This window comes from Petaurus breviceps, unplaced genomic scaffold (genome assembly GCF_028583685.1).
Source record: "Petaurus breviceps papuanus isolate PSGF00001 unplaced genomic scaffold, PetGlider_PUasm1.0 551, whole genome shotgun sequence".
NCBI lineage: Eukaryota > Metazoa > Chordata > Mammalia > Diprotodontia > Petauridae > Petaurus > Petaurus breviceps.
The window spans coordinates 26,272,389-26,296,587 of NW_027186372.1; the positions used below are offsets into that span (position 1 = coordinate 26,272,389).

The 24,199-nt window shown below is 41.6% G+C and overlaps 1 protein-coding gene across 1 annotated transcript in view; it reads right to left on the reverse strand.

Moving 5' to 3' along the window:
* Positions 1-1,218: 1,218 nt before the first annotated feature.
* ITK (IL2 inducible T cell kinase) overlaps positions 1,219-24,199 on the reverse strand; it is an 85,012-nt gene continuing 62,031 nt past the window's right edge. Inside the window, exons 9-17 of the mRNA XM_069102286.1 lie at positions 19,796-19,878; positions 17,472-17,605; positions 17,016-17,090; positions 15,662-15,833; positions 11,204-11,420; positions 9,263-9,327; positions 9,045-9,163; positions 3,737-3,894; positions 1,219-2,142 (exon numbers count right to left, since the gene is read on the reverse strand). Coding sequence (XP_068958387.1) covers positions 2,071-2,142; positions 3,737-3,894; positions 9,045-9,163; positions 9,263-9,327; positions 11,204-11,420; positions 15,662-15,833; positions 17,016-17,090; positions 17,472-17,605; positions 19,796-19,878 — 1,095 coding nt within the window. The 3' untranslated portion in view covers positions 1,219-2,070. The remainder of the gene's footprint in view (positions 2,143-3,736; positions 3,895-9,044; positions 9,164-9,262; positions 9,328-11,203; positions 11,421-15,661; positions 15,834-17,015; positions 17,091-17,471; positions 17,606-19,795; positions 19,879-24,199) is intronic.

The following is a 24,199-nucleotide window of genomic DNA, read 5'->3' on the forward strand; positions in this document are numbered from 1 at the left end:
ACAATAAGACCACTGGAATCAACCAGTCTGGATGTTTCTATTCTAAGAGGTCTTAGAGATTCAAAAGAGGACTCTGATTCTCAGCCCCACCAATAAACCAAACCAAACCACATACAGAGAAGTTATTTTGGTTGGGTGAGTAAAATCATCTATTCCCCTTATAGTGATTAAGGCATCTGAATTTCAAGTTAGCACATTATTCCATAGTTTACAAAGTTTACAAAGAGCATATTGTGACATAGTGCAGTAATTTCTCAAATAACTTTATCTAAATAAGACAGAAAATTGAACCTGTATTTTATCAGGCTACAAGGTGTCCAAAAATGACCACAGAGGCTCTTCCTCAAAGTCCACCTAAAAATAAACTAACCATTACCAATAAAATGCCAATAACATGAAAATCTAGAATTTTATAATTTTTCTCCTTCACTACAGAATTAGAAAGAGCAATGTCATAGCTTATACAGTAAATGGATTCTTATAATAATGCTGCTCAGCATGCAATTTTAGAGGGTCAAGCCATTAACCTATCAAACACTATTATTTTCCAAATGATCCAGAGTCTAATCATTTCTAAAAAGCTGAACAACATAGGGATTGTTGGCAGATATTGTCTTCATAGTCCCTGTATCACTTGGTGATTAATAAATGTGTGTTTAGGCAGCTAGATGACTGGGCATAGTAGGTGCTTAATAAATGCTTATTTTCTGCCTTGTTTTAATATTGAACTAAATTGAAAGTATTAAGACCACATACAGAGTAGAGTAATGGAAGTTTCATTCTAGTTCTTGGAGACAAGATCAGCACCCATGGTAATCAACCTGGGAGTGATTTCAGGATTTCAAAAACTCCCCTAACTTGTTCTTCTCCCTGTTTCTTAGCCTTACCTCTTTACTCTTGCCTACTCCCTAGGTACCAGATTGAGGAATTTCTCACCCATCTAACAGTTTCCACCCACCTGTATTTGAGGGAGAATGCACTGACTCCTTATTCCTTTTTGAGACTTGGGAACCTTGGACCTTAACCCTAACTTTAAACCTTTCATTTTGCCTTCCCCCACCCCCAGCCCTTCAGAAACAGGACTCACAAATGACTTGGCTTCCCCGATATTAAGAACAGAGCAATGCAGAAAGCTCCAGTAAAGGTGTTGGTAGGGGCGGCCAGGTGGCACAGTGAATAGAGCACTGGCCCTGGAGTATGACTCCAAATCCGGTCTCAAACACTTAACACAAAAAACTAGCCTTGTGACCTTGGGCAAGTCACTTAACCCCAAGTGCCCTACCTTCTCCCTCCAAAAAAAAAAAGGTGTTGGTGACCCATTTTTCAATTTTTTTTTTTTTTTTTTTTTTTTTTTTTGCCTGCTCAGTTGGAGAGGCGGCAGCCCCATATCATCTCCTCTGAGCAGACAGGTGCCAGTGTTGCTAGCTGCAACTTCAGCCAGTTGCTACTGAGCCCATCAGCGCTGTGGAGTCGTTTCAATCTCCTCTGTATATGGGCAGGAAGCTGTGGTTCACAGTGGTTGGGTCAATATCACTGGCACAGGTGACGCAACTCCCTGTTTCCTTGTGGGGGTGGGTAGTGGAGTGCATGCTTGGTCTGCTGCAAAGCATGTGGGCCTGGAAGCCTTTGAAAATTCTGGGACGTGGAGCTATTGAGTCTAATGAAAAGTTCTTTTAGTTCTAACATGGGGTTAGAGTACAGCTTCCCTCCCTTACCCCCAGTTTCATGATCAAGAAATATCCTACAAAAAGCTTCAGGATTGAGTCTCATCCTCCGTGCATGAGGTTAGTTGAGTAGTGGGTTTCAGGATAGTAGTGCCCTCTGCTAACTTTTCTGGATTCCAATCTGGCTCCCTCTCCTCCAGGCAGCTCTCAAGTCACTGCTTCCCTAGTAGCTTCGGGGCCTGGCTCACTCAGGTCTCATGGCCTTTTGAAAAGACTGGGATGGAGGTTGTCCTTAATGCTATGAGGAAGTAGGAATTCCCTGTCCCCACTTCGACAGTTGCTGCCCAGGGAGCCACAAAGACCCCTGGCTTAGAGCTCGGATTCAGCAGTTCCCAGAGACCCTGGCTTAAAGTACAGTTTCAGCAATTTCAGCCAGCTGACACAGCAGGCTAGCGAAAGATGGTCTGTCTTCTGGTTTCTAGAGAGAGGGAGAAAAGCACAGTAGTGTGAATCTTCCCAGGAGACAAATACGACAGCCCTAAGGCAGTGTTTCCCATCCTGTATCAATCCAAGTCAAAATTTGCCAGCATGCTCTCACCCATTACAAATCAACGAGGGATGTGTGTATGTACAAACGTTCAAGGAAAGTCCCTCAATTACAGTTTAACTTTTTTGAATCTTTGATTAATTGAAGTCTCTTCCTCACTCTTCCCTCAGCTTTTTCCACACTCAAGCATCATCTGATGCTCTGCTTGGTTTCAACTCTATGGAACAAGATATTCCTCCTATGATAAACTCATCACTTCTAACCTTATCGCCATGCTGCTCCCTCATGCCTTGGATTCCACTTCCCTCCGTCTCCTCTTCCCTCTGCTTGGGAGGGCTGGAGGGTAGAGTGCAAACTCGCAATGCCTTCCTTTAAGGAGGGCAAAAATTGGACTCTAGCTCACTGCACTTTACATCGCTGCTCTTCCTGGTTTCAAATCCATGGAATAAGATGCTTCCATGGACCCTGTCTACCTCCCTTCCCCTTCCGGCCTCCTTATGTGTAATGTCTTTCTTTGTTAGATTGTAAGCTCCTTGAGGGCAAGGACTGTCTTTTTATTTGTATGGCCAGAGCTTAGGGTCATGCCTGAAGCATAGTAGGTCCTTAATAAATGTTTATTGAATTGAACAGAACTGAATTAAAGGAAGGAAACTGGCACTAGAGATTTACTGTTAAAACAACAACAAATTCTTGTGGTCAGTAGCTATTTAGCCGAATGTTAGGAATTCTGTGTCTGCATCCTTAGTGCCCACAGTAATCCTCTGAAAGATTTTCAATCAGAAAAGAAAGATTCAAATATATTGTATCTATTCTATATTACTATGGCAGGAAAGTTAACACAGATCTTTTAGAAAGATTTACAAAAACGAGGGCTAAAGCAAAAAAGGAAATTCAAGTTAATCAGAAAATTCATTAACTATATTCTATACGTTCAGAGTAATGGAGGAAGAGAAAGAGGAAGAGAGAGAGAGGGAAAGAGAAAGACAGAGAGAGACAGAGACAGAGAGACAGGGACAGACAGAGAATATAGAGATTGTTTCACTTTTTGCCTGTATTAGTATCATTAGCACCTAGCACAAAGGCTGGAACATAGTAGGCACTTAATAAATGTTTGGTTGATATATACATACATGTATGATAGATATTTCAAATTTTCAAGGGTTTGTAATTTTATCAAGATGGGACTTCCTTCACTATGCCAGATCACAGCTACTCCATGCCTAGGGTCTCTACAAATTTATGTGGCTAAAAAAATTCAAGATCCTAAAGTCAGTCTAGTGATGAGCCCTCCTGAATTTATTTCAGCTGCCAATAACAGACATCCAGTCAATTGACTGATTGTCTACTGTTCCTTTCCTATGCTCTGAACTACCACTCCACTCCAAATCAAATCAATTTCCTCCTCAAATTTGGTATTACCCAGCCCTCTCTGTTATCTCATTCCTTCAACTGAAGGTATTTTTTTTTCTAGGGAAGAGCCACCAAATGACAAGGCCTTGATAATGGAAGACCCTCTTGTACTGACCTCTTTCCAACAATCATTCATGATCTGGTAGATGAGAGGGGAGCATAGCCTAGGTTTATACAACCGGTAGCCAGTGCTGATATCTTCCACCACCTTGGTATTGCTGCTGTTTTCATAAGGGATTTTGCCCTCACTGAAGACTTCCCACATTAGGACTCCTGCAGAAAGGGACAAGAATATTGTGATTAACAATAACAACCAAGCTCATAATCCTTACTACCTGAAAGGTTGAGGCTGGTAATATCTTCAGATTGAGGGTTTGGAGAACAGTGAGGATAAAGCCATCTATACTAAGTATAGCACCATGATAGTGAGGGCTCAGGGGCAAAGGGCCTAAGGAGGAGTGAACTGACCCAGATCAGAAATAGATCAAGACAAAGATTCTAGGCCAATCAATACTACAGTGGATTGGGCCCCGGAGTAAATGTGCATTTACAGCCTGTGAGACAGAGGGAGATTGTCTCCAAAACAAAGCACCAGTAATATCCACCAAAAAGACACAAAAACCACCTAATCCAGACGTCTGCCAGCTTGGATTGATTAGTCCTGGCCTTTAACAGAGACCTAAGATTTAGTATCTCTCAGAACGCGCGTCTTCCTCATGTCTAACCACAGTAATTCCTGCTAGGATTTAAGCCCATTTTTTTCAATCCACATAAATGGAGCATGTTTGGAGGTGAGAACAACCCACCTTCATCCTTTCATTGAAGAGGTGGAGGCCTGTAGGGTGTGGAATGTTACACATGCTATCAGACCTAGCTGATGTGTTGATCAATTTGACTAAACTGCATTAAAATATATTTGTTACTAGGAGAAACTCGATGAATAGGTGTTCAGAAGGGAGCAGTATATTCAGAAATAAATGTGATAGGGGGCGGCCAGGTAGCACAGCAAGTAAGAGCACCGGCTCCAGTGTTGAGAAGACCTGGAGATCGAATCCCGGGCTCAGACACTTAGCACCCACCCAGAAACACCTGGCCGTGTAACCTTGAGCAAGTTACTTAACCCCTATTGCTTAAAAAAAAAAAAAGAAAGAAATGTGATATAAGGGCAAAAAGCATTAATTGAACTTTTTAAATGTAGCATATTTGATGATGTTCCACTGATTAGAAGAAAAGCATTTGGAGTTAGCAGGTGTTTTGGCTCCAGCCCCAACCTGCCCCCAGTTCTCTTAACCTTTCTTCCCTTAGGATAATGCTGTGATTGCCCATTTGTGGAGTACTTGCAGTTCAGGTCATAATAGCTTTGTTAGGGAGCTATTATAAAGATCATTTTTTTGTATTTCACTTATTTTACAGATGTGGACACTGAGACTTGGAGAGGGGGAGGGACTTGACCATGACTATATGGTAAATAAGAGTCAGAACTGAGATTCAAACTATGTTTCTTGGACCAGAGTAAGTATGGTGCTTTTAAAAAAAATGGCATCATACTATCTCTTAGGCCTAGGCAGCATGTTATGATAGAAAGGATGTTGAATTTAGAGTCCCAGGGACTGAGTTCAAATCCCAGCTTTGCTACTGAATTCCTCTGTAACATTGGGGAAGTCAGTTTGCTTCTCTGGACTTCTGTTTTCTCATGTGTAAAATGGGGGGAATTGGACTTAGTCATCTTATAAAGTCTCTTCCAGCTCCAAATGGATAATCCTATTGCCTCTGATCATTTTCTAGTTGTTCCTTCTATGATCTGATCTTTTCTTCAAACCCTCTGCCAATTACAGATGTTTGGGCTGAGACATGGCCCTAACCCTCTAAGATTATTTAGATTAGGTGAAACTATCCTAATACTGTCTTTTTGATGTAATAGAAGAGTAAACATCATGTATATAGGCGGCATCATCACTGACATATTTATTAATTACTTGCTATTGGAGATCAAAAGAAAAATTAGATCTTATTCCTACACTTCAGACTATTTCATGGAGTTGGGAATACAGGAGATATACATATATGTAGATGTAGATAGTCATTATATGTATAAATATGTATATATATGCCTTTGTATATACATATATAATAATAATAATAATATAAGGTAACAAGGTAGAGATAGCTAATGAAGAAAGAGTGCTAGATTTGTAATTAAAGGACATAGAAGTCAGAGAATCTACCTTAAAATCCAAATTCTGTAATTTACTACCTGTATGGCAGTATAACTTTTCTGGTCCTCAGTTAGCCCATCTGTAAATTGGTTGGATTAGGGGACCTTTAAAGGCTACTTCCAGCTCTAAATCTATGATTCTAAGTGGCATGTTAATGGTATAGACTAGAGCTTGGCAAACTATAGCCCATGGCACTTCTGGCCCCTTGGTCTGTTTATGGTCTAGACAAAAATAATTACAGAGGTCAGGGGTCAGCTAGGTGGCACAGTGAATAGAGCACTGACCCTGGAGTCAGGAGGACCTGAGTACAAATCTGGCCTCAGACACTTGACACTTACTAGCTGTGTGACCTTGGGCAAATCACTTAACCCCAATTGCCTTGCCTTCCTCCCTCAAAAAAAAAAAAGAATTACAGAGTTCAGAGGGCAAAGTGAACATTCAGCACCAAAAGTGAGATGCCATGACTTGAGCTGAGCTCAAAGCTAAAACTTAGACATGAAGAGAAAAGAGTGGAGGAGGGAGGTACTTCAAGCAAAGGGAGTATTATGAGTAAAGACCTAGAAACAGGAAGGATTCAAACACCATTCAATAGAAAGGTATGACTACAATGCAGGTATTGTATAAAGCATGAGTAGGAGAAAATGATGGAGAGGAAGACTGGAGCCATATTGGTGGACGTTGAATTCAAGGCTAAGAGGGTTGCTCTGGAGGCAGTGGGGAGCTGCCAGAAGTTTTTGACCTGGGTGACGATGTGTGCACAATGGTGCTTTAAGATTAATCTGGCAGTGGAGTGTAGGGTGGATTTGAGAGAAGAGTTTGGAGGTAGAGACCTTTCATTTGGGAGGCACTGAGAGTCATTGTGACCACCTTCTCTTCACCTGATCAGGTTGTATTGGGGCAAAGGAATTGAATAGATAAGTAGGTAGCAGAATCTAGAGACACCCTGTGTATCAACATCATGCAACCTGGGCTGGCTGTATGATAAAACCGTCTAGAACAGATGGTCACCAGAGCACTTGGACGCGTCTCTGAGGGAGGACCCCAAGCAGTGGTAATGGGACAGAGACCCCCCTCCCCCAATAGTCCCTATCACCCTCATCTGAAGGCACAGAGGGCCAACCTGGCTCTCCAACATGAGAAGACGAGGGTTTCTAGTGCCCTGACCTCTCTCTTGTATGAAGACCAGCGACACTGCCTAGACCATATAAATGAACACTTAATTTTTTATTATCCTCTGTGATGTATTCTTAAAACAAAATCATGCTCTTGATCTTTTAGGAGGAGTTCCTCCACTACATCCTAACCTGTGTGTCCCTACGACCTGACTATGATGCTGGGTGCTGGCGGGGCATAATCCTTCCAGACTACAAAGGCTTTGATCATGGACCTGGTGTCAGACTATGTTTGTCATCTGAGGATCAGGGTAGCTCAATCTGAGAAAGTTCATAACCACAAAAGTAACCTTCCTATTGTTTGCTTTACCCTCACACCAGCCCTATGGAGTAGGTGCTAATATTATCCCTCACTTTGTGGTTCATCTTTCATTTTCCAGGAGGGCCAATGACATCAGAGGGTGATATCTTGACCTGCTTGTGAATTGGATTTAAGTGAGGCGGAGCTGTGCCAAGTTGTCACTCTCACTCTCTCTCCCTGTCCAGAGGCAGAACAAAAGTCAAGCTGACTGAATGGGATGGCTAGGTGGTGCAGTGAATAGAGCACCAGCCCTGGAGTCAGGAGGACCTGAGTTCAAATCTGGACTCAGGGGGCAGCTAGGTGGCACAGTGAGTAGGGCACCAGCCCTGGAATCAGGAGGACCTAAGTTCAAATCCGGTCTCAGACACTTAACACTTACTAGCTGTGTGATCTTGGACAAGTCACTTAACCCCAATTGCCCTGCCTTCCCCTCTCCAAAAAAGGAAAAGAAAAAGTTAAGCTGACTAATGATGGCTGAGGATGCAGTGGATGATGTTGGCATCTTTAATGTCTAACCAAGCTCTAAGTGCTCCATGGTGCCTGCTTCTGGCTCCTCATTCTCCTGGGGGAAGTCTTCACATGCTTGGGGTAGACATACCTCTAACTCACTGACGTTTTTGAGGCCTATTGCTTTTCCTCATCCTGGCTTAGCCAAGATCTGTCTGCCAAGATGGTTTTACTGGGGTGTGGCCACTGCACAGGCTACAGCTTCTTGGAGCCACAGGTGAGAGTTGGGTGGTAGGTGAACACCAATGGTGGATGAGCCCATTTTATAGATAAAGAAATTGAGGTTACTATGGGAAATATGAGGTAAACAGGAGACACAGCACCTCTCTTGACTTCAAGGAACTATGGACATCTTTGTGGGTACTTCTACCCACAGAGATCACAGATGCTATAGATGACAGGGACTTGCCCAAGGTCACACACCTGGAAAATGTCTGAAGCCATGTTTGAACTCAGGTGTTCCTGACTCCAAGTTCACCTCTCTATAAAGTGAGTCACCTAGCACCAGGTCAAGTTTAGAATGGCCTGTCATGAGAGGGGCTGCATTCCCTTTTCCTGCAGATCTTCAAGAAAAGGGTAGTTAACTGCTCATTGTAGGATTATAGGTGGGTCATAGAGCTGGGACATATCTCAGAATCCATTTATAAGTGAGGAAGCTAGGGCCTAGATAGTTAGTAAGTGTTTGAGCTGGTATCTGAACACAGACCTCCTGGACTCTAAGATCATTGCTGTATCCATTACACCACACTGCTATCGAAATACAGTAGAGGAAATTCTTGTTCAGGCAGATATTGGACTACAACTAAGCCACTGAGGTTCCTTCCAACCCTGAGGGTCTATTATATTGATGATGAATTTTTTCATCTAGAGCAAGTCATGAAGGAAACTATTGAAAGATTGTCTTCTATTTTCCTCATATCCCCCACAGTAGGTACCCAGTGCTAGGCACATAGCGTTCAGTCAATAAACAGTAATGTATTAGTATGTTAAATTGTCAAGAAAACTTCCCTGAAGAGTGAGCATCTAAAAATAACTCCTCATCTATTATTCACAAGCTTTTAAAGGAATATAAATAAGAAACACAGACTATTAGAATTGCAGAGGACTTTAGAGGTAATCTGCTTCAACCTGCTAGGGTGGATTTTTTTTTTTTACAGATGAGGAAACAGAGGCCCACTTGCCCAAGGTCACACAGCAGGTCAGTGGGAAGAGGGGACAGGAACTTACCAAATGACCACACATCAGATTTGCTACTGTAACGACTGAAAGAGAAAACCTCTGGGGAGGCCCACTTCACAGGGAACTTGGTGCCGGTGGAACTTGTATATTGGTCGTCGAGAACAAACCTGGAAAAGAAGGGCAGGGAATAGAGCTCAGAGAGCCGTCTTCAGAGGAGACAGATCACCCCGAAGCAAGGCCAGCACTGCATCTGGCTGGTTGGTTACCTTGTCATGCCAAAGTCTGACACTTTGATGACCTGGTTTTCTCCCACCAAACAGTTCCGGGCAGCCTGGAGTCGAGGCAGAAGAAAAAGAAAACGGTTGGCAAGTAATCAGTAATTAAAGAGTCTCTTATAATCATAGTATTTTGCCTGTGTTATTTGTTGTGCAAGGACATCAAGGGAGCTTTACAAACATTAATTAAGCCTCACAACACCCCCGCGGGAAGTTAGTTAGAAGGTATCCAGCTATCAGGCTGCATGGGTTTCCTCCAGTAACTTATGCCTGGGATCCCCATTATGAGAAATCTGCAGCGATCTCATTACCAGTGATGAGCTCTGACTGATGCAGTCTGGTGTGAGAGGAAATGATAGCATCAGGGACCAGATAAATCATCTCTCTTTCCTTAGATCTCTTGGAGCAATTAGTGCTGCTCCCTTTATATACTGACTGCCCTTGTGTTTGTATGGTTATTAGCAGTAATAATAATAGCTAACATTTATACAGCACTTACTAGGTGCTTTACAAAGATTTCATCTGATCCTCACAACAACCCTGGGAGGGAGGTGTTATTATCATTACCATTTTACAATTGAGGAAACTGAGACCAAAACAGGTTAAATGACTTGCCCAGGGTCACACAGCCAGTTTCTGAGCTGGACTTGCTCTCAGGTCTTTCCGATTCTAGGTCAGGTGCTCTATCCAATATGCCACCCACCTATCAGCCCCCTGTTTTGTGCACTCCTCATCTTCTCAACCAGATTCTAATTGTCCAGAGACAGAGTCTATACCTCATTTGTCTCTACATCTTCTCCTCTAGCCACAATCACCAGAACTGAGGAGAGTGCTAGGTCCACAGTAGTTGTTCAATAAATGGTTTGTTTATTTGTTTGGTGGGGGTGGCAGTGGGAGAGCAGTGTGGACACTGCCTTAGACAATGAGTATTGGCAGCTCCTCTGCAACTTGTAGTCTTGGAGAGCAGTTGGGGAGGGGGAGAAATCAAATTACATACTCAAGGTCACATAGCTGGTTTGTGTCAGAAGCAGGACTTGAACCCAGGTCTTTCTGATGTCAAAGTTGGTATTCTCTCTTTTATTTCAAGAGAGTTGCCTCTCATTTGTTGAATGATTAAGCTGAAAAGTCTCTCAGTCAAAGGAGACAATGGGATGAAAGGTAGACTTGGAGTCAGAAAGCCCTGGGTCCAAGTTCTGGCTGTTCTGCCACTAATCAGGCGAGTTTTGTTCTCTTATCAGTGGGTACAGAAGCTTAGAGATAGAAGGGATCATTAAGATCATATCTAGGGGAAGCCAGGTGGCACAGTGGATAGAGCACTGGCCCTGGAATCAGGAGGAGCTGACTTCAAATCTGACCTCAGATACTTACTAGTTGTGTGACCCTGGGCCAGTCACTTAATCCTGATTTTCTCCTCAAAAAAATAATTTAAAAAAACATATGTAATACAATCCCCTCGTTTTCAGAAAATGAGGAGAGGGGAAGGGATTTTCCCCATTATCCAGAAAAGAAGAAGACTTGCACTCCAGCCTCAGCTATCCTGTTATCTCTTATCTGTCATAGGTAGCTGGGCAATGGAGACAGTGGTTAGAGAGCCAGGAAGACCCGAGTTCAAATCCTGCCTCAAACATTTCATAGCCACGTGACCCTGGCAAGTCACTTTGCTCCTGTGTCTCAGTGTCCTTATTTGTAAAATGGGGATAATAATATCAACTAGCTCCGAAGGTTATTTTGAGGAACAAATGAGAGGATGTTTGTAAAGCATTTTTGCAAGCCTTCAAGCACTATATAAACGCCATCTCCTTAAACAAGTGCCTAACCATGAAACCACTTGGCTGCTTCTTGCAGAAATATATGCTGCTTTGACCAAGGCTGAGTGCCAGAGGAATTGATTTCCATCCTTGGGTTAGCAGGTTGGCTTCAGACATAACTTACCAGGTCTCTGTGGATGACACAGGCTTCCTCCAAGTAAGCCATCCCCTCACACACATCGTGGCACATGCCCAGGAGACTCTCAGCCGAAAAGAGTCCCCGCTGGTTGCGGAGGTAATCAGACAGGCAGCCATGCTCCATGAACTCAAACACCAGGCAAATGGGGGCCTGCTCCAAACAGACTCCATAGAGCTGGACCAGTTTAGGATGAGAGAGCTTCCTGGGAGAAGAAAAGGGATGAGGGAGAAGAAATCAATTAGACAAATAACATCACTGTCCTGGGGATGTTTGAGACAATGCATAGAAGCATGTTCTCTTGTTTGTCCTGCACCATACTTTCACTTTTATTAATCTTTCCTTTGATTTTTAGAATTCCTATTTTTGTATTTAAATTGGAGATTTTAAAATTTGTTCTTTTTCTGCTTTTTAAAAAAATTTTTAGTCGTACACCAAATTTGTTGATTTGCTCTTTTCTTTTTTATTGGTGTAAATGTGTGTGTATACATATATGTATATATATTTTCCTCCTAAGTACTGCTTTGACTGCATCCAACAAATTTTGGCAAGTTATCTCATTCTTGTCATTATTTTTAATGAAGCTATTGATTGTTTCTATGGTTTGTTCTTTGATCTACTCATTTTTTTTAGGATTAGACTGTTTAGCTTCTTTTTTTTTTGGAGGGGGGAAGGCAGGGCAATTGGGGTTAAGTGACTTGCCCAAGGTCACACGGCTAGTAAGTATTCAGTGTCTGAGGCCACATTTGAACTCAGGTCCTCCTGACTCCAGGGCTGGTGCTCTATTCACTGTGCTACCTAGCCACCCCCTTACTGTTTAGTTTCTAATTAATTTTTAGCCTATGCTTCCAAGGATCTTTACTGAATGTAACTTTTAATTGCATTATTCTGAAAAAGGATGCAGTGAATATTTTTGTTTTTCTGCTTTTTTTGTTTGTGAGGTTAATACATAGTCAATTTTTGTGAAGGTGCCATGTGTAGCTGAGAAAAAGGTGTACTCCTTTCTGTCTCATTCAGTTTTTTTCCCAGAGGTCTATCATATTTAACTTTTCTAAAATTCTATTCCGCTCCTTAACTTCTTTCTTATTTATTTTATGGTTAAATTTATCTAGCTCTGAGAAGGGAAAGTTGAGTTACCCTACTAGTATAGTTTTACTATTTCCTCCTGTAACTCATTTAACTTTTCCTTTAAGAATTTGAATCCTATGCAATTTGGTATATGCATACTCAGTACTGACATCACTTAATTATCTATGGTACCTTTTAGCAGGATGTCATTTCCCTGATTATCTCTTAATTAGGCCTATTTTTGCTTTTGCTTTGTCTGAGTTCATGATTGTTACCCCTTGCCTTTTTACTTCAACTGAAGCATAATAGGTTCTGCTCCAACCCCTATTTTATTTCTGTGTATGTGTCTTTCTATTTCAAGTCTGTTTCTTGTAAATAACATATTGTTAGATTCTGTTTTCTAATCCATTCTGCTATTCACTTCTGTTTTATGGGTGATTTCATCCCATTCACATTCACAGTTTCGATTACTAACTATGCATTTCCCTCCATCCTATTTTCCTCCATTTATCCTTCTCTCTCTCTCTCTCTCTCTCTCTCTCTCTCTCTCTCTCTCTCTCTCTCTCTCTCTCTCTCTCTCTCTCTCTCTCTCCCTCTCTCTCTCTCTTTCTCTCTCTCTCTGTCTCTCTCTGTCTCTCTCTCTCGCTCGCTCTCGCTCTCGCTCTCTTTCTCTCCCTCCCCCTTTCTCTCTTTAACTTATCCTTCCTCAAAAGTCTATATTTTGTTTTTGACCACTGCCTCCCTTAACCCACCCACTCTGATCAATGTCTCCCTTTCTCTTATCTTGCTCCCCTCCTATTTCCCTTTGGGGTAAGATAGATTTCTGTACCAAACTGAGTTTGTATATATCTTTTCCTTCTTTGAACTATTTCAGGTGAGAATGATGTTTAAGCTCTGCCCCTTTCCCCATAGCCCCCTCCATTTTAAAAACTCTTCCTTGTGTACCTGTTCTCTGTGAGATGATTTTCCCTATTCTTCTCTCTTCCTCCTTCTCCCAATGCATCCCTTTTTCTCACTCGTCCATTTTTTTGTGTGCGTGTCCTGCCCCATACTAAGAAAAAATAGCATGACTTTTGACAAATCCCAAGGTGTATCACTGTATGCATCTTCTTTTAGGAGGGTAGTTTGGGGGCTGGGGAAAGAATTTCTTGATCTGTAATTCATAAATATAGGGATCCCTTCATGTGGAAACTCCCTCCCCCATTCAGATCAGTAAATAGTCTGTAACTTAATATCTTGGAAAGGTGCTTGAAATACTGAGGGTTTAAGTGGAACCACCCAGGACCACACAGCTCATATGAGTAAGAAGCAAGACTTAGACTCAAGTCTTCTTGACTCCAGCAGCTAGGTGGCACAGTGGATAGAGGACTGGGCCTGGAGGCAAGAAGACATCTTCCTGAGTCTAAATCTAGCTTCAGACCCTTAGTAGCTATGTGACCCCAAGCAAGTCACTTAACGCTGTTTGACTCAGTTTTCTCATCTGTAAAAGGAGTTGGAGAAGGAAATGGTGAACCACTTCAGTATGTTTGCCAAGAAAGTCCTAAATGGGGTCAAGGAAGAGTTGGGCTTGGCCAAAAATGAACAACTTCCCGACTCCAAGGCTGGCCCTCTATCCACTATACCATGAAGTACTTTATGCTGAATTAACAAAAATCTAGGATCCAGAATAAGGCAGGGGGTGGGTCGAAAGTGGCTCTCCTAGTTAGAGAACAGGAGGATTATATTCAATATTAGATGCCACATTTTAGGAAGGACACTGAAAACCTGAGCAGTGTACAGAGTAGGATAGCCATCAGAGTACTAGAGATCATGTCATATAAAGACTTGCTCAGCAGGGGTTAGAGTAGGAGACATACCAATGATAAACATCTCCAGATATTTGAAGGGATGTCATATAGGGAAGGGATTAGATGTTTTTGGTTTGACCCTAGGGTATTGCCTTTTTTCTGCTTAAACTTGTCCCAATGGTGGGACTCTGGTGCTGCCTGCTTACATGGCTGATCAAATCCAAGTCCCTCTCCCTCATCCCTTTCCTTCTTTCCCCAGGTAACTCCCTCACCCAAAACTGGTCCAACTTTAGGTTATATGTTTGGAATGGGTCCCCATCTGCCATATGTTTGTGTTACTAGAGAATGGGGGGCAATGGGAAAAGATTCAAGAAATCAGGTTTTGGCTCAATATAAGGGAAAACTTTCTTTTATATTTTTTTGTAGGGGAGAAGGTAGGATAATTGGGGTTAAGTGACTTGCCCAAGATTACACGGCTAGTTTTTGTGTTAAGTGTCTGAGGCCTGATTTGAACTCAGGTCCTCCTGACTCTAGGGCCAGTGCTCTATTCTGCACCACCTAGCCGCCCCCCGGAAAACTTTCTAATAATCATTGCTTTCCAAAATTGAATAGGAGGCAGTGAATTCCCCATCCCTGGGGGATGTTTAAGCAGAAGATAACCAGCATGGTTCTGGGTGGCTTTGGGTAAATCACTTTTCTGGGCCTCAATTTCTCCATCTGTAAAATGAGGGGGTTGGACAAGGTGATCTGTATGGTTCTTCCCAGGTCTGCACAACATGATCGTTATTTAAAATACAAGTTCCATAAAGCTTTCTGAAACTGTCTACTTGCCATGTTGTCTTGGAGAAGGATTTATGCATTGGGCATGGTTTATACCAAATAACCTCTGAGATCCCTCTTAACTCTGAGGCTTTATGAATCCTTTTAGAAGGTGACATATAATTCCCCTGACAAAAAAGCTGGAAAGCTCCACTGTAATGTGTATGTAAGTATTGAATATCTTGTGTATCTTTCCAAGATCAATCTCATGCTCTGAAAAACTTGAGGCTTTGTTTATATAACAGCATTGTATCTAACTGGCTGTTTTGAAAAGACACTATACAATGACTTCTTAGGCTGATTTTTCTCCCCACCCCCAATGGAGTTAGAAAGACCCAGGTTCAAGGGTGGTTTCTAACACACACTAGGTGTCTGACAATGGGAAAGTCCCTCTCTCAGTGCTCCCAATCAACTTTCCAAGGCTCTAAGTTGAAGAGGAGATCTGCACTGGAGAGTGAATTTCCATACTAGAAGGGCTCCCCTACCAACAAAATCACAGGGCTAGATTAAACAGGCAAAAAGAATTAACAATCAGACCATCAATATTTAGAACAATATGTCTAAAAAAAGTCTTTTTGTTTTAAACCTAGGCTCAAATCTTCTAACCTGGTGGCATTGGTCAGACTACATGTCCCTCTTGTGCCCCACTTGGACCCCATATGACCCTTTCTCATCACTAGAGAGGCTTTTGAAGAAGACCCCCCCCCACTGAAGGACAGACCCTGGAGCAGGCCACTTCAGTGTGTCATCCACTCTAGCATTGGTCACTTACATCATGACTTCTGCCTCCTCTATGAAATCCTCCTCTGACATGGCCCCTTCCTGAATGGTCTTGATGGCAACCTTGTTCTTCCCCATCCAGTAGCCAAGATGCACCAGGCCGAACTGTCCACTGCCAATCTCCTGCACAAAAGTGAGTTCTGAGGGTTTGATCACCCATTTGCCTGTAGGAGGTGGAGGAAGAAGAGAAACAGATTTCAATGTTCAGTTCACTTCTCTTTTTTACTTCTCATCTGTCAAGAGATGCAGCAATATATCTTTTTTTGGTCATTGTTATTGTTAACTGAAGAGATGGGAAAGGGCTTAAGTCCTTTTCTCCCCTCATACTGTAAAACCTTAGACAAAGGTGAAGTAGGGGCATAGAGGGAAATTATTGATCAAGACACTTTGAAAAAAAATGTAACTTAAAGTATTCTAAAGAGACCCCAACAATATGGTATAGTGTCTATTTGGGTACTGGAATAGCATTTTTTCGTAATAGATAATGCTCAATACAATGTTTTTGGTTCATTTATTGACACATCCATTGAGGGCTGGAACTGCCTTTCTACATGTTAATTTATATTTACAGCACTTATCACATAGTATGCACTTAATAAATAATTGTTGAATGGCTAATTTGGTCATATGTTTTGCATGACTGCACATGTTTAGACTATATCAAATTGCTTGCCTTTTCAGGGAGGGGTAAGGGAAGCAGAAAGGAAGAAGATTTGGAAATCAAAATTAAACAAAAAAAATCTATCTAATATTTTATTTTTTTTCCCCAATTACATGTAAAACACTTTTTAACATTTGTTTTTTAAAACTTTGAGTTCCAAATTCTCTCTCCCTCCTCCCTCTCTTCACTCATTGAGAAGACAAGCAATTTGATGTAGGCTATACACATGCAGACATGCAAAACATATTTTTAAAAGAATGTTAAAATAGTTTTTACATGTAAATGTAAAAAATAAAATATTTTTAAAATACTTTAAAAATGAAAAAAATGTAAAAAAATAAAAAATACTTGTTGACTGACTATATATTAGGTATTGGACAACTGTTGAGCAGATGCATTATTAATTCGAACCAAGACAGAAAACTGACCTGTGCTATATGTTCATTTACACATATGTTTATAACCCACCCAGATGCCTTAGACATGCCTACATATACATGCAAACTCATCCATGCGTCCATACATACTCCAAAGGCATTCCAATCTTGTCCTGAACCTTTAAGTCAAAAGCCAATTTTAGTTATAGGGAATTCTGGAATTAGCATTATCTACATCCAGGAAGTAAGAATGGTGTTTCAATGACTGATCCAACAATAGAAATGGTATCTCAACACAAACCACTTACCATATCTCAACCCAGCTGTGATAGGGGCCTTTTTTCTCCAGGAACAAACAGGGTACCTTAAACGTGTAACAAGACCTGCATACAGAAGAAAAGAGAGAGGCTAGGGTGATCATTCTGTCACAAGAATGGTTCTAGGGAGTCTTCTTTGGTGTGGAAATCCTTTTCATTTTGAAAAACAAGTAGAAAAATATATGTAAATGTCCATATGGGACCTGGATGGGAGGTGGTAATGTTTGGTGACAAGTCATCTCTACATCATGGTCAAGGTTTTTAAAAACAGAACAGGCCTCAGTGATGCCACATAGTAGGCTCAAGGATCTGAGAGCTTTCTTGGCTTCAGGTCAGCTGGCTTGTAAATAAAGTGACCAAGCCCAGAAGAACCATTATTCTTTACAACTTTTTGCTGGGATTCCCCAGGTAAACCATCCTTCTCTGAGCCTGCCCTCCAAGACTCACCTCCTCCATTGTGCTGGTGATATTTGATCAGGTTGGGAATGGAATCAAACACAAATTTTTCTGCCACGTAGTATCGTTTGGGATGGTCGTTGGTCTCCTTGATGTGATAGTGCTTGATACATGGATTGTTTTCACTGAAAAAAAATATAGCATATGGTGTTTCTAAGAACAATGAACACATCTGTTAAGTATAGGTGAGCCTAAAATCCTAATGATTTTCTCACTGAACTACTGCAGAGTACAAATTAATCCTTAGCTTCAGGTAGCAGAAAACAAGGGGTGATGCCAATCCCATCTATGTGTTCATTCTTATCTACAGCTACTCTAAAATACAGAGGCAACATGGTATGGAGTAATGATTAGAGGGCCAAGCTCAGAGTCAGAAATGGAATAAGCATTTATTAAACACCTACTATGTGCCAAGCACTGTACTAAGTACTTTACAAATAACAATTTATCTTATCATCACAATGACCCTGAGAGGTAGGTGCTATTATTATCATCCACAGTTGAGGGAGGAGACAGAGGTTAAGTGACTTGTCCAGGGTCATGCAGCTAAGCAGTGTCTGGGGTAGGATTTCAACTCAGGTCTTCCTAATTCCAGGCCCAGAGTTATCCACTGTACTACCTGGATGCCTCTAAAAAGAAAGACTAGGATTCATGCCTTACCTCTGACATATACCGATTATGTGACACCAGACACATTATTTAACTTCTCAGTTCCTCAAGCAACCCTCTAAGATTAGTTTCAGAACAGTTGGTTCAGGAGATACCCTTGTTAAGAGCTTGGATCTGGACTCAAACCCATAGCTCCCTGACGCAGGCTGGCCCCCTTCCCCAACGAGGCCAGTCTCTTCATCCTGCCCTGCACGTGCCATATTTATTCCCTTCTTTGTGCTGGCACAGTTTCTTTTGCCTGGAAAACCCTCCTTCTTCCACTATTTATGTTTCTCCGTCCTCCCTCACAGCACCAATCCCGCCTCCTCAAGAAGTCTTTTCTGACTTATTTAGCTTCCATGCAGCTCCCTCTCTTTAAGCCTCAGCCTCCTCCTCTGTAAAATAATGAGATTGGATGAAATCTCTTCTAGCTCAACCTCTGTGATCCTGTGGTCCTTCTCTGAAATTCTCTTATACTACTAGTCAGCACCAGATAGTTTAACACGTGCTCTCCAATTCCATGTGTTGCTTGTCTTTCTAACCAGACTGAAAGGTCCTCGATATCAGGGAACATATTTTGTACTTTTGTAGTTCAAATCTAGCATCAGACAATTACTAGCTGGGCAAGTCACTAAAAAAAAAAAACCCTCGGTTTGCCTCAGTTTCCTCATCTGTAAAATGGCAATGATAATGATAGTACCTACTTCCCAGGGTTGTTGCAAGATTCAGAAGAGATGATATTTGTAAAGTGCTTAGAGCACAGTGCCAGTTCTTCGTAGGTATTGAACAAAAACGTATTCCCTTCCCTTCCCCTGTATCTCCCACAATGCCTAGCACAGGCCTCTTCACACCATCTGAGTTACCTTGGTTTCTATTTCCAGAAGGCGATCAATCTGCTTAGAATCATCTCAGAAGAGAAACATCAGCAGAGTTTAACACATTTTTTTTAAACTAGGTTGATGAAGAATTTTAAAGAGAACAAGAAAATAGAGTGGTAAAGACTTTCAATTCTTGTATCCCTTGTTTCAAGATTCTACCTACATTTGACTTGAATTTCAGCCCTAGTCAGAAGCCATGCTTCAAGCAGGAGTGACCCAGGTAATAACATTCCTGTCACTTATTGCTAGGGAAGACCAGGGACTACATTAGAGGAGACATGGATTATAAACTCCAGACTAGAGATTATACTTTCTATGAACTTTGTTTTCTTTTCTCCTTCCCTTTCACCCCTCCTACAATCATCACACTTTCAGATGTGCCTCGGGCTGAGGTGTTGATCTGAAACAGCCTGGTGTACGATAAAACGGAACTATTCCAGGACTAGAACTTTCCCCCCAGGCTGCTGCCACAGGCTAGGGATAGTGGGAATTGCTGCATGGGGAGGTGCAGGTGGAGAGAAGGTTCTCTTCCTGCCCACCCTGGTCTTGCAGTCTGCTTCTACTTTTGGGGGGACTCCGCCCATCAGCATGGCTGGACATTTCCTCCTCTCCTCTCTGCCTGCCACCTTCTCCCACAGGGGCGCTGAGGGTGAGGAACATCAGCTTTACTGCAGGGCAATGGCCTATATTATCTGGCATATTTGCACCAGAGGCACACTGTAGTCCCCACCAAAAACTGAATTGGCCCCCAAAGGCAAGAATCCCTAATTGCAGCTCTGCATACTGTACCTTAAGATTGCCTTGGTGAAAACTGAAAGAGTGTATGTTCCTGGCGTCCTAGAGTCCCTCACCATGAAGGCTCCTTCTTTGCCCTGTAAGAATTGCAGAAGAAATGGAGATTAGCCATCAATCACTGGAAACCAATCAGCCTCATGGGCAGCCTTGCCTTCAGACACTCTGGAAAAGCCATAACTCTCATGGGAACTAGAACAAAGCTTGACACAGGTAACTGTGGCTCCACATTGGTATTCTACAGAGGCAGAATAATAGTAGATTGCATTGATGTGGGGCTTTAAAATCCATAAAGCATTTTATATACTTTATCTCATTTGATCCACACCACAACCCTGTGAGGTGGAGAGTGCAAGCTAGGCAGGACCCTGACAGATCTTCTGATCCAGGCCCTAACTCCTTGCCTTCCTTCTGCCCCTGCCCCTCATCCTCTGCTGCCCAGGACCCATTTGGGTTGGTAAGTGGAAGAAAGATGTGCCTCCACTCAGGGCGGCTTCCCCTCTTCCCCTTCCCTGATGCCCAATAGGGGTGTCTGATTGGTGACATCTCTTGGATGAGATAGTAATGACCAATCCTATTCCTTTTAGTGAGCTGGAGTACCACCAGGCCTTATCCTCTGCCCTTCCTCCAGACACTGGGTATTGTCATATGACTTGCCATTGTAGCCTAAGAACCCCTGGGCTTTGTAGCCACCTTTCTGGTTCCCCTAAGGGCTTCCAGGCCTTTATGTCTGCTCCCAGCTGAGCTTTCTTTTATGTATTGTCTCCCCAAAATCAAGTGTGAGCCCCTTGAGAGCAGGGACTACTTCACTTTTTCTGTCTGTGTTTGAATAAACAGGGCTTGTACAAGGTAAACATTTAATAAATACTTGTTCATTCACCCTTTTTTTAATCATATGGGAAAACTGAAAGCATGAAAAGTTAGACTTACTCAAAGCCATAAAACTCAAAGCCATAAAACATATAATATAATTGACATTTATATTGCACTTAAAAGTTTGCAAAGTATTTTCCCACTTTACCTCATTGGAGCCTCACAACAACTCTGAGGAGTAGGTATTGCTGATATTTTTATCCTCATTTTACAGATAAAGAGACTGAAGCTCAGAGGGGCTAAGCAATTTGCCCAAGTCTTCCTAAGTCCAATGGCAATTCACATTATCTCTCTGTAAGCAAGCTATGAGTAAGACAAAGAGCTGGGATTTAAGTGAATGCTTCTTTATACTGCATCACACTGCCTGGGTGATATGTCAGGAAATGAACTGTCTTTCAACTTTGTATTCCTGCAATCTGACACAGAGCCCTTCGTGTTGGAAGGGGCCTGTGAGATTGGTTAGAACATTTTTACCCTTATGGGCACCAGAAAGGTCACTCCCTCAATTTTGCCTCCACAGGCTCATCTATTTCTGAAATTCCACAATCAGATATTCATTTCTTAAGGCATCTGGTCCCAGGCAGATGCTCATACATCTGTAAGAGAGTATCGTATCTTAAGGTATATCATCTGTTTATACTTCTGGAGCAGATTTTGATGGTGGAGAAAATAGGAGAAGAGTAGGGACTCCAGGGGCCAGGTTGGGAAAGAAGTGAGAACAGGGTCCCAGCAAAAGACAGAATTTACCTATTTCAAATTTTGCCTGAACCCTATCCTTTATAGTGGGAATAATGGTAATAATAATAATATTATTACTATCGCATTATATTATTATGATAATATTATGTATAATATATCATAATATGTTGTATAGTATATAAATATTATAGACAACAAAGCATATTAATATAATTATATGATAGTATATTATTATGTTATATATTATAATTATTATAACATAATGTGTAAATATAAACATTATTATAGCACTTTAAGATTGCAAAGTGTTTAAAAAATATTAATTTGCTTTATCCTTATTCTGGGAGGTAGGTGCTATTATCCCCGTTTTACAGGTAAAGAAACTGAGGCAAATGGAGGTTAAAGTGATTTGTCCAGGGTCACACAGCCACTAAGTGTCTGAGAGAGCTCAGGTCTTCCTGACTCCAGGTCTAACTTCTGTGCACTCCACCACCTAGTTGCCTGGACAACTGGAGAAAACTTACAGAGGTAAACATAGCACTTTATAAAATTTCTGAGTGGAATGTTCTAGTTATTAAGAGGCAACATGGTATAGAGCTAAACTTTGAGGAACTTAAAAAAACTTTAAAAAATATTTTGATAACTATTTCAACTTGTGTAATTGCTTTCCTTTGCTACTCAATTTATTTTACTTTATGCATTTAAAAACATTATTCTGACAGGCTTCAAAGGGCCAATGACACAACAGAAGTTAAGAGTAAAGAATACTGAATTTGAACTCTAGATGACCTGGAATAAGTCCAAACTAGGCTTCTTATTAGTTGCATGATCTCAGAAAAATTACTTCCTCTCTCTGAGACTCAGTTTTTTTTCTTCCTATCTGTCATAAATTAGTACAACGGTTGCACTATCTACATCACCTGAGGACCCTGAGAGAAAAGTACTACAGAAATATGAGGGACCACTGTCTTCCTGGGATGTTCAACATTTTATCGGATACCGGCACAGATGGCAAGTTTATCCAATCTGGGGTGTCATGAAGTCAGAAGATGTAGACCAACTCTAATGGAATGGGCACTATAATAAGAGACCAAAAAGAATACTAAGGTTAGGTCTATGGGACAAATCTAAGGAGATGAGATTTAATGTTAAAAATGGGGAGGTCCATTTGGGTTCCAGAGATCAACTTAAATATAAGATGGGGAAGGCATGATCAGACAATAATTTGTGTGAAAAAAGATCTAGGGGTTTTAGTGAATTGCAAATTCAAAATGTAGGTATGATGTAGCAATAAAAAAAAAAACTGTGTACTATCTTAAACTGAATTCAGAGAGGCAGTGTTCAGAATGAGGGAGATGGACTCTGGCCCGGCAGACCACATCTAGAGTTCTTTTCTGGGTGCCACATTTTTGGAAAAACATTAACAAGCTGAAGCCTGTCCAAAGGAAGGAGCCTGGCATGGTGAGGGCACACGAGGCCGTGACATATAACAATTTATTGAAGGAAATGGGAATGTTTGGAATGGAGAAAAGAAAAGGGAAAGGCATTATGCTTATTAAAGTTTCTTAGCCTTTTTTTCTGTCCTGGCTCCCTCTTGCACAATGTGAAAACTCTGGATCCCTTCTCAAAATAATAGTTGTAAATACATAAAATAAAATACATAGGATTATAAAGGAAAACAATGTTATTGAAATGCAGTTATTAAAATAGGGGGAAAACCCAAGTGTTCAGATCCCATATTAAGAACCCTTGCTCTGATGGGAAAGACTAGGAGCAAGTGAAGTGGTAGCAGAAATGTAGATTTCAGCTCCACATTAAGAAAAACTGCCCAATAATTTGGGCTCGCTCCCAATAGAATGGGCTGCCTTGGAGGACGGGTTTCCCATTATTTAGAGTTTTCAAGTGAAGCCTGGATGACTTTTTGTTAGGGAGGTGTTGGAGGAAATTCTTACCCAGTTTTGTGTTTGGCTACATGGTCACCGAGGAGCCATACAACCCTGGGATTCTGAGGGGTTTTATGCAAATCATGGGTATATTAAAAAAAAATCATCTACTAGTGCTACATTTTGGTTTGTTTTTAAGGAAATTTCATAATTCTCTGGAGGAGGGTATCATACCTTAAAACCTATCACTTACGTAAACCTCAGTATAAATAGGCAGCCAGCTGACACCGTGAATAGAGAAGCTGAACCTCAAGCTCGGAAGAACCAAGTTCAAATCCGGACATAGACACCCTGGGCAAGTCACTTAACCTCGGTTTCTTCAACTATAAAGTAGGGATTAAAATAGCCCATACCTCACAGGGTGAATGTGAGGAACAAATGAGATAATATTTGTAAAAGTGCCTGGGACATAGTAGGCACTTAAAATATGTTTATTCCTCCTTCCCCGAATGGCTCCATCAGAACCTTTCTTTGGAGTAGGCTTTGATAACAGAGAAGTAGCCAGAAGTTAAGGGCTACAGATTCCAGGCTGGGGAGAAAGAGAGAGAAAGAAGATCCACCAGTAGACAAAATTGACTTTCTTTAAAATTTTGCCTAGGGTTAGTCAGTCCTTCTATGCTAGCCAGGGAGGACTAGATGGATGGTGGTGGTGCCCCCCCCCCTTATTAAATTCCTAGGTGCAGTGTTCCAATTACTAAGGGGCAGCACGGACTCTCCACAGCAGAGAAAACAGTAACAGATGCATATGAACTTGGGTTTAACTTGTCATCTAGCTGTCTGTGAAGTTTGTGAACCATCAGTTTGTTAGACCAGAAAATGATATGCCTAATACAGGCATGGGAGGAGGGGAGAAAGGGGGGGCAGAAATTACTTTTCTAATGCCATG